The sequence below is a fragment of the Apostichopus japonicus genome, chromosome 22 (assembly GCF_037975245.1).
Source record: "Apostichopus japonicus isolate 1M-3 chromosome 22, ASM3797524v1, whole genome shotgun sequence".
Taxonomy (NCBI): domain Eukaryota; kingdom Metazoa; phylum Echinodermata; class Holothuroidea; order Aspidochirotida; family Stichopodidae; genus Apostichopus; species Apostichopus japonicus.
The window spans coordinates 17,572,320-17,585,967 of NC_092582.1; the positions used below are offsets into that span (position 1 = coordinate 17,572,320).

Sequence of the window (13,648 nt, forward strand, 5' to 3'; positions counted from 1 at the left end):
TATATATAGGCCTACGTGAAATAATACATGTAATACCAACGTATCATTTGACCATATGCCCGAGTAAAGATATACAATATAAAGAATAATATTCCACATATACGTGGTAAGGGGTTTAATAAGCCTTTTGTGTTCTTTTCAAACCCCATTCCTACAATACGTGCTCAGAATCTACCTTTGAACCCTGAAGATTCAAATAAAATGAATACATTTCAAATCTTTGTATCGCAGCGGCATTGTAACAAGAAAACAAGATTGGGACGATCGGCCATAGTGTTGAAATTAAATTCTTTGTAACAAGTTTTAACCCGAAGGAAAACAGTTGGCAACGAAGCCTGTAGAGGCGATTGACCGGTTATAACAAGGACTTCGGGGGATTAAGAAGATTAAGGGGAAGTTATAGTTACCCTCCCTCGCACCCCAACTGGTGTGAAGGATCGAGCTATGCTTCGTAGAACTCGTGCACTGAGTTCGAGGCTTTACCGTGGAGCTAAGGAAAAGTCGATGGATTTAACTGGCATGTTGGATCACGGATGTAGGGCCTACATCTTTAGAGGTCTAGTTAATAATAGCAATACTACTATTAACCTCTAATAATAGTTCTGTTCTTTAACCCTCCTTGTGCGTCGGTCCAGGGTACTCGAACTTGCAGTTCCAAGATATATCCGGGATATGTAATAATAATCCATACGATTGAATCTGAAACGCTAGTAATTGGTGGGTTGTAGTGCTACATCCCACACATAATTTTCCGGTAGATTCCCGATGATTATCCGAAGTATCGCGGAGACTATGTACTGATCTGGCCTTTAATACATAGGCGTACGAGGCGGGGGGCAGGGGGGCAGTCCAAATTTCCAGAGGACAAGAAATTCGGGCAAAAGTCCTGAAAAATTCGGGCAGCCTAAGAGGAGAACAAATATATATATATTTTTTTTTTCTCCTCTTAGGCTGCCCGAATTTTTCAGGACTTTTGCCCGAATTTCTTGTCCTCTGGAAATATATATATTATATATTGGCTATATATATATATAAATATATATATATACATATATATATATATATATATATATGCAGTAGCTTGCCCGAATCTTTTTCAAATTTTTGCCCGACAATTCTATGATTTTCTTTATTTAGCATCATGATGCCCGAATATTTCCGTGTAACACCACCGTAAGCGCAGTTCATCTGGGCTACCACGCTTTTTGCACGATCAATTTTTTTCTAGTCAATTGTTTACCTGGAACAAGGGTGGCGGAACCGGGGGCACAGGGGGCACGTGCCCCCCACTTTGCCTCAGGTTAAAAATGTGCCTTTTTTCTACATAAAAATTGAGGTGCCTCAAGTTAGCAAGAGGCCAGGGAACCAGAATGAACACTCGGGAAGGGCCGTTTCCGGCCATCTGAGGGGTTTGTAAAACCAAAAATTTTATAGTACGCTCCGCGCCAACCGATGGCGGCGCTCCGCTCAGACAGTCGTGCATACAACTTTGCAAATCCTGGCTAAGCCCGTGAATTTTAATGAATTTCTGTGGGCAAACTCAAAGCTATTTCGAATGGAAAAATTTTGTTAAGCTTTTTAACAAGAAAAAAAACTCTAATTCGGAAGATTCCTACATTAGCAACTAGCATGATTTCACCTCATTTTGTCTCAAAAGAAAACTTGTTCTTGGTTTCCCAGTGCAGTGCTAGTATGCATATTTTCCTTTAAGGGGGGGGGGGGGCGTTGATGGAATGATGTGTATACACAAATATGATAATGCAATAAGAGTTATAAAGGGTACTAAATATAAGGCTGCATCAGTCCAATCGAATTTCTGCAAAGTGCCCTTTGATGTCGGTGCCCCCCCCCCCCCCAGATTAAAAGTGCTTCCGCCGCCCTTGACCTGGACATCCCCAACATGAGTGTTTATAAGAAACATTTTCTTTTTCATGGATGGTGGGGGGAGGGGGAGTGCAGGTTTATCATATTCTTTGTTATATTTTATACTTTTTTGTGAGACAAATTGCAGTCTCACCCGGACACAGCGACATGATCCCGCCTACGTGTCGTTGAACAATGTATGTATTCCTGGAGGTAGCTGAGTACTGTGTTAAAATAATAAATAAGGTAACTAAATAGGAGCTTAAAAAATATACTGTCCCATTTTTCCCCTTCAAAGTGATGTTACCTGTTTTTCGTTTTCTAATTTACCAAATTTTTGGGGAAGTGTAAATTTCTAAAACGTGAGATTATAAAATAAAGAATGTTTAGATGCAACTTGCAAGGCCTCAGAAGCAGTAGCGTAGGAAGGTACTTTTGAGTGGGAGGGCTAAAGACTGATGGCCGGCCTGGGGAGGGGTCTAAGGGGAGGGGGTGTTCCCCTCCCCTTTGTAATTTTTTTGCATTTCCAGTTTGCCTCACATGCAATTTGGTGCAAAATAGCATACTTCAACACCCAATCCATTTTGTAAATAATTTTGCATTTTCACCTGGCCTTATAGATGCAATTTGGTGCTCCAAATGAAATTTTTTTCTCATTTGGAAATGAAAAAGGGGTTTTCTGACTCGCGGAGCCTCGCGGTTCCTACGCCCTTGCTCAGAAGTGCCGTTTCCGGCAATCTGAGAGGCATTGTTTGCCAAAAATTTTCTTGTGCGCTACGCGCCGACCGATGGTGGCGCTCCGTTTAGATAGTGTCACGGGAACTTTCGGGCACAAAAAGTTCTGCCCCCCCCCCCAAACAGAAAAGGTCCCGTACGCCTATGCTTTAATAGCCAGCTACCACTGTGGTGTAGGCGATGGTATATATATTGTAGTGTATTTCCCACTAAAGTAATACTATGACTAACAAACGACCTTCCTTGACCAATTCATGTAGCTGTACACGTGAACGTATAGTATGCCTTGTAGGATAAGGGAATACTGTTTTAATACATGTTCCATAGCAGGGGAGAGTGTGACTGTGTGAGGCCAATAAAATAATCTTCAGAAACATCACTGGTTTATCAAGGAATCTGTAATAGCTTACTGCATCATTTGGTATAGTTGAAAAACCATGTCACATTCAATTGGTTAGAAAGTTTACAACCCCCATCCCATTAACCTCGATGCCATTAAATCACCACCCCTCATAACCACCACTAACCACTTTCTTCTGCCCCACACTCTCAACCACCTATGGCCAACTGTAGAAAAGTATGCAATGTGACAGTGTCCATGTTGAAATACCAGTTTAGGACTGGATAGACAGGCATAAGCCCCCCCCCCCCTTCCCCGAGTCCTGGGCTTGATTCCTATCGGGCTCCTCTTATAGGTATGGTCAGGGTGGGCAGTTTCCCATGGTCCCCATGATTTTAGCGACTCAGTTAATATAGCGCGCCACTTCGAAAAAATATATATTTTGTGACATAGGTTTAGTGTTTTCTTGCTTTTTCACCGAAATGTTTACATTTAAATGTTTGTGATGTGATGTTCAATGGGCCAGTCTATTATATGTCTAATTATAATGAGAGGTTTAACTTCTGGTTTCTGTTGGTGGGTGCATAGGGGCAGCGCCGGTACTGTGTTCCTCCACGTGGAGTTTACAGCGATGTTTTGTTAAGACTGGCAGCTATTTCGGGTGACCAGTTATCATGGAGTGGACTTAATGATCATGTGTGAAGAGGTGAACAAGGAATGAAAAGACAAAAAGGGTGTATTTTAATTATTAATTTAATACAATCTCCACTTTGATCTCTGCAACATTTCACATGATCCCTCTTCCAACCTCCTAATGTCTCCTATACCTTTCTGCCCCTCCTCATTAGTTCATAACTGCAATGTACGCTTGCACTGGCCACAATATGGAAATACCACAACTCGACCCTTGCAAGGAAAGATAAACGTACATTGAAATGTACATTGAAATGGTGACACGGTGAACTGAGTCGGCAACTTCACGGTCCTACAAAAGGAAACATTACTTTGCATGTACCTGTGAGATACATAATTGTTTTATAATGGATAAATACATCATTAATCAGAGACATAACAGATGTTTTCTAACTACATAATTCGCTTCTCATTCAGACTATTCAAGTGTTTCCAATTATATGTGAACGTAATATGGCTTGGCCAGTATGAAGCAAAGTAAAATATGCTTTTTGTCATTTTTCATATTTCTATGAAAGCGGGAAAATACTGTACCCTGTTAGCAATAGGTAAATGAAAGAACATATACTCTTTTAAAGGAAACAAATTCAGGGAAGGTGCATTTTCTTGGCATAGGTTGGGGGAGGAGTGAGAGGGTTTAGTGGTTAGCAAGATTCCAAGACGGTGCTCCCTAAATCCCAAAAAAGGGCTCCACAATACACCGAAATATCCAATGTTAAACTCCCCACAAAAGAGGGTGACCTCCATGGTGGGTAAGGCTAATATTTTGCAGGGTGTTCATGGTGCCACAACAGGGGAATTGCTCCTGCCACAAAACACATCTTATCTCATTCTGTCTTTCCGGTTTTCTTTGTCGATCCTGAACATCGCGGACGAGTGACGCAAAATGGCTACACGGTCAAATAAACTACTACGTCCAGATCTCACAGTTGACCGTCCGCCTTTGGTAATTTATAAAATCCACCCGAAAAGATCAGTTCTTGTTCCTTGACCTTCTTGTCCAGAAACAGTTTGAGTTCGTGTTCGGAGATCTCCGAGGTCGCCGGTCCCGGCATGGCGAACATCTTCAGCATGGCGTGTATCCTCTCTATGGGGAGACTGTTCAGGTTGGTCAGCATTCCCTCGATGTAAGACCAGAAGACGTGTAAAGTCTGCGACTGGGTCGAGGCGGTCGCTGACTCCGTCTCGTCGTCGCTCTCGATGATGACCTCGTCCGCTCCCTCTTTGCTCCCCCTCCCGCTGTCCTCCTCCACCAGCGTGAAGCAGTCCGTCGGGTCCTCCTTCAGGAGACCCTGACTCTGCCAGAAGGCTATCTTCCTCCTCAGAGTGGTACTTGGGACTTGCATCACTCCACTTAATTCCTGGATCGTCCATTTCTCTGAGACGAAGAAAAAGAACACGAGACGTAGTCAAAACTTATGCTGGTAGCCATATGGATTACATGGCTGTGCATAACATACGAGTGCTGCTCGGCAATAATTAATTGAACCGTTCTATTCATACATACAGTACTCTGAAATGAAGGTCAGAGACTGTAAAACTATCAAACCATATTTTACTTTTCTTCTTCTATTAATATTTCGGGGGCTGGGGCTAGGCACCCCCCTGACTGGTAGCCAGGGCAGACTGTCCCCCACCCCGCCCTCTGCTTAGTATGCCACTGCCTCTCTTTTCTCTCGCCCTCTTTTATTCTCTTTTCCTTTCATTCTTTCTCTTCTTTTCCTCTCTCCTTCCCTCTTTTTCCTCTTTACTTTCCCTATTTTGCCGACTGCACAGGTGAACACCCCTCACACCCCCCCCCCCCCATCGGCCCTCTAGCAACGACACTGCTGCCATACCTTTCTCTTCAAAGTGCATAATGATGGTAGCATGGAGTGGAGAGACAGCCAGGGAAACTGTACGGTCCTTCAATTCCAGCTCAAGGGTTACTTGCCCCAGGTTTGGCTTCCAAAATAGAGTCCTGGTGGCCTTGAGAGCCTATCAAAAGACAGAAACCTTAGAAAGTAAAAACATCTGATATGCAAAACATTGGCATATTCAGGAACTGCTTGACAGCACATGAAAAGAAGAAGGGTAGTGGGGGAGGATAGTGGGGGAGGATAGTGGGGGAGGGTAGTGCGGTAAAAGACAGCCAATTTTATGTCCCAGACATATTTCAAATTTTCTTCATTTGCATGACTTGTGCTTCATGGCTTACTAAATGAGTCTTGGTTCTGATTTGTTGGTGGCTTTTGCACGACTTTGCAAGACCCAGCCGCACTAAAAGTGGGGTTACATCTGATATCTCTATCTCCTGCCATATTTGGATGTCAAAACTGCTAACTTAAGCCCTCATATTGAAATGTACTCTAAAAATGATCATTTTGGGAGCAGAAGAGTACTATACACCCCATCCCTACGACTCCATTATCACAAACAGAGCTTCAAATGAGCATACAGTCTGGCATCATTGAATGCATTAAAACACAGTTTAAACCATACGGTACTGGCAATAAAAATTCCCACGTAAATGACTTTCTAACACCTGCTCCAATGATATTCTGAAAGCAAGGCCATATGGCAGCAGCATTTTTTAATTTTATATTTTAATTTTCTTATTTTCATTATTTTATATTATTAAGTTCATCTGATCTTTCTGCCCATATGGCAAATGTAAATTAAACATGACTGTTTGTTTGTACTGGGCAGGGAGGTTGTAAAGAAGTGTGGACCGGATATCTATCATTGAGCTTGCCTGCATGGACTGGATGTAAGCCAAGTTGTGTAAACTTTAAAGGAAAGAACAAGTTTATCTACGGGTCTTTTAAGGTACCATTTAGAACTTGATTTAAGTAGTAATATGTATGGAAACAGATATTCTCAGTTTCCCTCAGTAGTCACAGAAACAAAGTGGCACCGAACAGCCAGTTGACTGTTATTTTAATGTTTCTTGCTTACATTATTTTACCTGCATTTTAACAGATATTAGGTAATTACTATCAAGGAATTATTGAATATAATGAGAAAAATTAATTGTTGTTAAGTCACTGTGTCAAAAGTAGGACACTGAGGGGAGGGTTGGGGGGGGTGGGGTGGGCAAGCAGAATCCTGCTGTCAGGCTGCAAAGGATGTAATTTTGTATGCTTTGCACTTTCACACAATACTGTATATTTTGTGATATGATCCATATTTTGATATTAATTCATCTTAGCTGAGCAGGATTTTGGCAGTTGCTACAGCTTTCCCTTCCTTGACACAGTGCCTAGTAAAACTGTTTCCCTCAGACTGAGTGAGGGGAGGGCCGAGGGCCAAGGCATGAATTAACGAGATGAAAAACCCCATTACTCCATGGTTAATCTCTGTATACAAATGGAATGCTTCCTAAAGACTTCAGGGGGTTCCTCCTGAGGCGCTGGGAACTAAACATGGTACTATGCACATTTTGGGCTGATATATAAAACCGTTGTAACCACTCAGAAAGCTAAAGAATGATATTGAAATACAGCCTGCACTGATGACTGTTTTCAGTGAAGGACCTGTACAGACTCACCTCATAGGACTTTGTGTATTTATCCAACTGAGTTTGTACTTTACTATGAAGAGAGAGTTTCTCCTCTTTAAGGTTCGGCCAGAATTGTGCGGATAAGATCATTGCTTTGAAATCGAGGTTCTGAAAAATGAAAAACAGAAAAATAATTAAAGAATTACTAACGGTAATGTTCATTACTTGACTATTCTGCAACAAGAATTACTTAGTTATTTTTTTTTGTCAAATCAAGAAGATAAGTTCCAAAACTGGCCAAGGAGCTCCATTTGTTTATGAAAAATTGAAATCAGTTTTATTTTATTACGATACAGTTGGACATAGTAAGACGTTTTCCTTTAACATCAAAGGGTCGAGTTAAGTCTGTCAGCAGCAATTATATTTTTCTGTTCCATTGAAATTGGTGCATTTCTAAGCAACATCTTAAAAAGAGGGTGCCTATTGCATTAACATGTTACATAGAATGCGCACAAAACCACAAACGAAGAAATCATGGAGGGAAGCATCGCAAAACCTGAACACTATAAAGCTCTGGCACCAAATTCCCCATCTAGATTACGTACCGGGCTTATAACAGAGTAACTCATCGAAAGCTATAAATCAAAGGTAACGTTTCTTTTCTTGAGAAGAACACATAAAAGTTTCGGAGAGTATACATTTTTTCGGGGATGAAATCTCCGTACCTCTCTCTTTCCTCCGTCCGGTAGGTCGTCATCTACATTTTCGTCTTCTTCCTCTTGTTCTTGAGTCTCTTCTTTATTCTCCTTGTCGTCGACATCCTTCTTCCCTCCCTTGGCCGATTTGATGTTGGCGTTGCACCTCCTCGAATCGGCCACATCCTTCAACATCACCTCGCAGTGGTGGAGTTGTGACTCGCCAAAGCGGAGTTTCAGGAGCTCCAAGTTTCGGACCTCTCTGTCGGTGTCGAAGTTGAAGTGCGTTAATATCCTGTCGGCCAGGAGGCTGCGGTACTCGTTGACGAACAGCTCCCGGCTTCCGTAAATGTTGACCAGCATGCTGAGGATGTCAGATGACCTCTGACTGCTCAACTTTTGACCTGAATATGTTTAACAGAGACATTAACACAAAATAAAGAAAATAAGTTCCCATGTTTGCTCCTTGGTTTACTTGATGGTAATATGTAGATACACATGTCTCTTGTCAAAGTAACAAGTAATCTTCAAGAAGCATGTAGAAAGGGAATGGGAAGAGAGGGGAGTGGTGTGAATGGGGGGGTGAGGGGAGAGAGGGGGTCCTTAATCTAAAATATCTGTTGATAGTTGTTGTTCAATTGTGGATTACAATCAGTTCGCTCCTCAATATAAATATCCATCGTCTGGGAGTGGCAGCTGTGAAAGTGTAAAACAGTTAATTCTTTCACCTCTTGATCAGACATTCATACTTACAGAATCCTCTTAATTCTATTGAATTGTATGAAATAAAACCTACTGAGGAGCTCTTTATTAGAAAGGAAAATGAAAAGAAAGGTAAGCCTCCTTATAAACCAACGACAAATCTATTCGACAAACCTGGATCGGCATCGACCGGATCGGGTTCCCACTTGAATGGATCCCCTTCCTCTTCACCATCATCTGCCCCCTGACCTTCATGAATATTCAATGGATTTGATTTAGCTAACTCATCGGCGAGATCGCTGTTGCCTTCGTCGGTCAGGCTGGAGACGATGCAACGTACCGTGTCATCTCTCGTTCTGGAATAGCAAAAAAGTAACGAGTCGTTTGCTTCTCCACTGTTTATCTCCTACCTCTCCTCTTCCCCTGTTGGTTTCTTTCTTTCTTCTCTCCATCCCTTGTCTACTAATCCCCTTACATCCATCTCTTTGTGTACACCATGCTCATTAACCTGTCTGTATTCTGTGCGTGGTTTTGTCCCTTCTGTTACTGTTACTTGTCATTTAGCCTTTGAAGAAGATCCTGCTAGGATAGAAATGTCAGGCCAACTTACTTTTACACATTCTCCTACACAGGCTCTCTAGTGGATATTGCAGTTTGCTAACAGTTTTATTTGATTTTGATTTTGATTTTACTTCTAACGGAACTACTACTTCCAAAAATCTGTACATCTACAGTGATAAGGTTAGAGTGAATTTTATCCAAAGAATTGTAAGAGGAAAACTGTCATTATTCTTTGCTTAGGAACTATCCTTATTACCATTGTACACACTGACACTGACAGAAGATGTAGGGAGACTTTTCAGAATATCGGGATTCCTAGGGCTGCAATAGAGAAAGATTTAAAATGAGAAGTAATAGGTTTTTAAGAAAGAAAGAGCCCCACCAGATACATAACTTCATATTTATATCATAATTTCTCTCTCTCCATTGTCTGAATTAGTTTTGTCCTTCCCCTACTCTAGGAAAAGTTTTAGGCAATTTAAATAAAAACAACAAAACATTAAAGATCACAGCATATCAAATTTCTTCATACCTTAGATAACTTCTAACTGGTTCACAGACTAGTTCTAAGATCACACCTGTGGAATCCAATACTTGTAAAGCCCTGATGGATGATACATACTGGGTTAAGATGTCCGATGTATTAACACCTAAAATATAGAAGAAACAGACAGATTTAAAATAATACTTGAGCGAAAGAAGACAGAACTATTGAATTAATTATGTCAGATATACAATAACAGCAGTGGTAAATAGAGAGTAACATGCAGGTATTCCATCTGAAAGGTTTATAACACTTACAGTAGGTCCCAATAACATGGTAGGTCTATAACAGTAGGTCCAAAATAACATGGTAGGTTTATAACAGTAAGTCCCAAATACTATGGTAAGTCTATAACAGTAGGTCCCAAATAACAGGTAAAAAGCCAAGAACCCTCAAACATTGGCAATGAGCTTTGGACCAGCCCAGATTGCAGTAAACAAGGGCTGTTGCCAGAATTTGCAAAGGCCTTACAAAAGCAGCTGTTGATAACCATTACAAAAGCTCAAAAGATTACACCAAAAATGGCTCTCAAGAATTCTCAGAAAACGCTACAGTGGACTAAAATGGGCAATAAAAAGGCAATTAGTATTCGCAACGTTAGAAGCCCTCACCTGGGCTCAAAATAGGCACAAAGAAAACGGTAATTAGTATCGGGTAACAATCTAAGTTGGACACAAACTTAATAGGTATGGCAAACATGGCCATCGAAGAGACCCAAAGAGGAAAATATCTTCTCACAACTCAAAGAGCAAAATAACCAGTGACTTGAGGAGGAAGAAGCTTGTAAACCAGGGGGACCATCAGGTCGAGAAAGATATACTTAACCATACCGGGGTGAAGTAGTCTTGTCTCCATGGCAACCCTCAACGACTGTATAAGACGTGATCTCAGATCCGTCTTTCGCAGGCTTTCCTTTAAATCTTCCAGAGCAGGATGACTGTCTGGATATTCCACGATGATGTTAAATAACTCTCGTATTCTAAGTTTGGCATACGTCTGATAGAGGAAATAAGTTAATCGTTCATTCCACTTTGAGAGAGTTTGGGATGAAGATTGCCCGGATGACGTCTCTCCTTGGTCACCGTCAAAGATAGTTCTCAGCCATCCCATCACCTGAGTGTTCAGCCACTGCAGAATGGTTAAATTTATGAAAGTAAGATCTAAATATACTGTACGCAAAGCTACTCGCAACGATCACATCACTTTGCAATCCACACAGATTAGAATCTAATGAGAGCATTCTCAATAAGAAAAAGAAAACTAACAAATACCAAAATTTTAATAAAAAAATAAGAAGCAAAATGTAGGAATGTAGGATGTTGAATATACCTGTTCAAGATCCTTAATGAAAGATTGTTCAAACTCTCCTTTACATCTCTCCTCCACAAACTCTTCGATCCTAACATGGATGATGGATGTCACAGCTTCTCCACAAACCCTCTCCAAAAGGCCTGTGGTGTATCTGGGAAATATCAGTATTTCAGCAATGCAAGTGAGTGCGAGCGATCTTATGTTTGATGTGGGCAGTATGAGTACAATTTAATATTCTGTTTGGGCAGTATACATCAATCCTTTCTTTGATATCTATGAAGAATCATATAATATATTAACCAATCTTATATTTATTGGGCATTTATTGAGCAGTATGAATAAGTTTAATATTCTGTAAAGCTCAGTATAGGTTCGTTAATCAAACTTTATTCTGAATTCATGACCGGTACAAATCACCTAAATGATGTATTTGATATGGGAAGTATAAAGCAACGGTGAAAATAAGCAGGGTAAAGGGAAATACCTAAATAAAAGTATTCTCAAGGAGAAGTCAAAAACAGTTTTAAATCAAATACTGCATGATAAGCATTGGACAAACCACCAACACCATTGATGAGATGAAATCAAAATTGTGAAGTACACATGTTTTAAAGGAATAAAGCTATGGCTGAAAGCAATGGGACACCCATATGGGCCACCAATGACAACTATAATTAACAAGAAAATTGTATTACAGCATGTTCCTACCATCTTATGAACTTTTAGTTATATAATTAAATTAAGGATAGGTTTAATGTTATATCATATAACATATCACTAACCACTACTCACAAATTTTTATTAATTCGGTGAAAATGTTCAGTTATATTAGAGCCGTATCCCTCCATGATATTATCTCCAGTTCCTTTGGTTTCCCAAACACTATTTTCTTCCTCATCTAAAGTCTCATCCATTTTCACATCCGAGCTGTTGCTAATTGCTCCATCCGAATTGTTTAAGATAGTGCTCGAATTTGACGGTTTGTTGCCATGAAAGGACCAAAATGCTTTCCGGTAAAATCCCTGCACGCAGCTTTGAAACTTTGCTGTGGTGCGATGGAGAAGCAGGGCCCTGATTACAGTTTGAACTTTCACCTGGAAGCCGGTCGCATCATCGCTTGGTTTCATTTCCTCAAACAGTTCTCGTTTCTTACTGAGATGATCCGCAACGTCCATGTAGGGTCGAAGTTTTGCAAAGAGCACATTCATGGCAGAAACAAAACCAGAAACATCTTCCTGAAAAAATTGACAATTGGATTTTGAAACAGAGAAAGCAGTTCTGTGCTGATCATGTCAGGCCTAGAATTTCACAATTTTAACCAATTGCTAAAAAAGTCAAGGGCTTCAAATATCTACTGGCTAAAATCAAGTTCCTCACTGGTATTCTCCTGCATCACAACACACATTTAGTTAAGTACTGTAGTACTATAACTTGGGATTGTAATATTTGCTTAAGCAGTAATACAGGGCATATCTTAGATACAGAACTCATGTTGATTTATTGACTGACAATTGGTAACCAACTTTCATTTATGTGTTTATTTTCTATTTTTACTAGCGGTGCCTCTTTTTCTACTGGCACAAATCCACTAGCATTTTTAGCCAATACAAAACGAGAATTTCGAGGTCTGCATGTGTAGCTTGCCAAACATGTAGTGCACAAACCATACTTTCTAATTGACGGATCTCATATAACCATGGCAACACACACAGAGTAAATTCTACAACATGTTAAATCATGGTAAATTGAATTTTTTCAACAACAAGATGACCTCACCTCTTCACTTTGTTCAGTATTCGACGAAATCAATTCCCAGAAGGAAGGTCCAATGTTTGCTAATATATCTCTCCGAAGAATACTGAGGAACCAATCTTTAATCTCTGGAAGGTACTCCTCCTCCAGTGGTTGGTGAAGTAGAGATTGCAATTCTTCCAGTTCTCCCATCATGGTGGTAATCTTGTTTACTAAAATCAACTTCTGAAAATCATATAAAACTTTGGTGCAGTCCTGAAAAAGAATGTTAAAAGAGTTAAGAGCATTTGGAAATGAATAATAGCATGACACAAGTGCTAGGCCTGTTATTCAATAGTTCAGTTTGTTCTGCCAAGAAACCATTTTGTAGAACTAAGAAATGTTACTTATGTTGTACTTATGTTGTACTGGCAAGACAACAAATACAATTGACATCTGTTTCATCGTTGGGCATAAGTATGCATTGCAAAAATCAAACAGTTAACCAGTGTTTGAGTGAACTAGTTGGCTTCACCTTCCAAAAGTTTCTCAAGATTAGTACAATTACAGGGCACAAGTACTACCTTATCCTGCGGGAGCTGTTCTTTTCACAGCTCGAGCAGGATTGTCCTTCCCTGTCACACAAGTATTACTAAGTTCTAGTTCTACAAGTTCTAGCACTAAAGTAGTGGAACTGGAAGGTCGATGTTTCAGGTACAGTACAATAACATCTGACTGTTTATGGATTAAGCCTAGGCTACAGACTATAGTTACAATAGGCCAAACTTAGACCTCTTGATGAGAAATGAAGTTTAGGTTACCTATCATCCCATAATATCAACCGTGTCAATTGTAGCTGTGCAAAGGTTTATTATGGCCACATTCGAAGAAACATTGACATGATTGAAAATAGTTTGCTGTCTGAAATACTGTACTTTGAAGTTTCACTTTCAGCGCGACAGGGTACGTTTTCGTTTAGCTTCCAGTAGCTC

At 40.3% G+C, this 13,648-nt stretch overlaps 1 protein-coding gene across 2 annotated transcripts; it reads right to left on the minus strand.

The window, feature by feature from the left end:
* Positions 1-3,670: 3,670 nt before the first annotated feature.
* Positions 3,671-13,644, minus strand: LOC139963412 (anaphase-promoting complex subunit 2-like). 2 transcript variants are annotated; one of them, XM_071964153.1, is made up of 11 exons: positions 13,478-13,644; positions 12,702-12,932; positions 11,718-12,160; positions 10,944-11,076; positions 10,445-10,742; positions 9,603-9,720; positions 8,684-8,865; positions 7,838-8,211; positions 7,161-7,280; positions 5,470-5,608; positions 3,671-5,009 (listed from the first exon to the last, which is right to left on the minus strand). In XM_071964153.1, exons 2-11 carry the CDS (start codon positions 12,870-12,872, stop codon positions 4,555-4,557), a joined length of 2,433 nt encoding a protein of 810 aa, XP_071820254.1. In that variant the 5' UTR covers positions 12,873-12,932; positions 13,478-13,644; the 3' UTR covers positions 3,671-4,554. The 2 variants fall into 2 exon arrangements, with proteins under 2 accessions (XP_071820254.1, XP_071820255.1); XM_071964154.1 differs by lacking the exon at positions 13,478-13,644 and adding an exon at positions 13,241-13,388.
* Between the last annotated feature and the right edge of the window lie 4 nt (positions 13,645-13,648).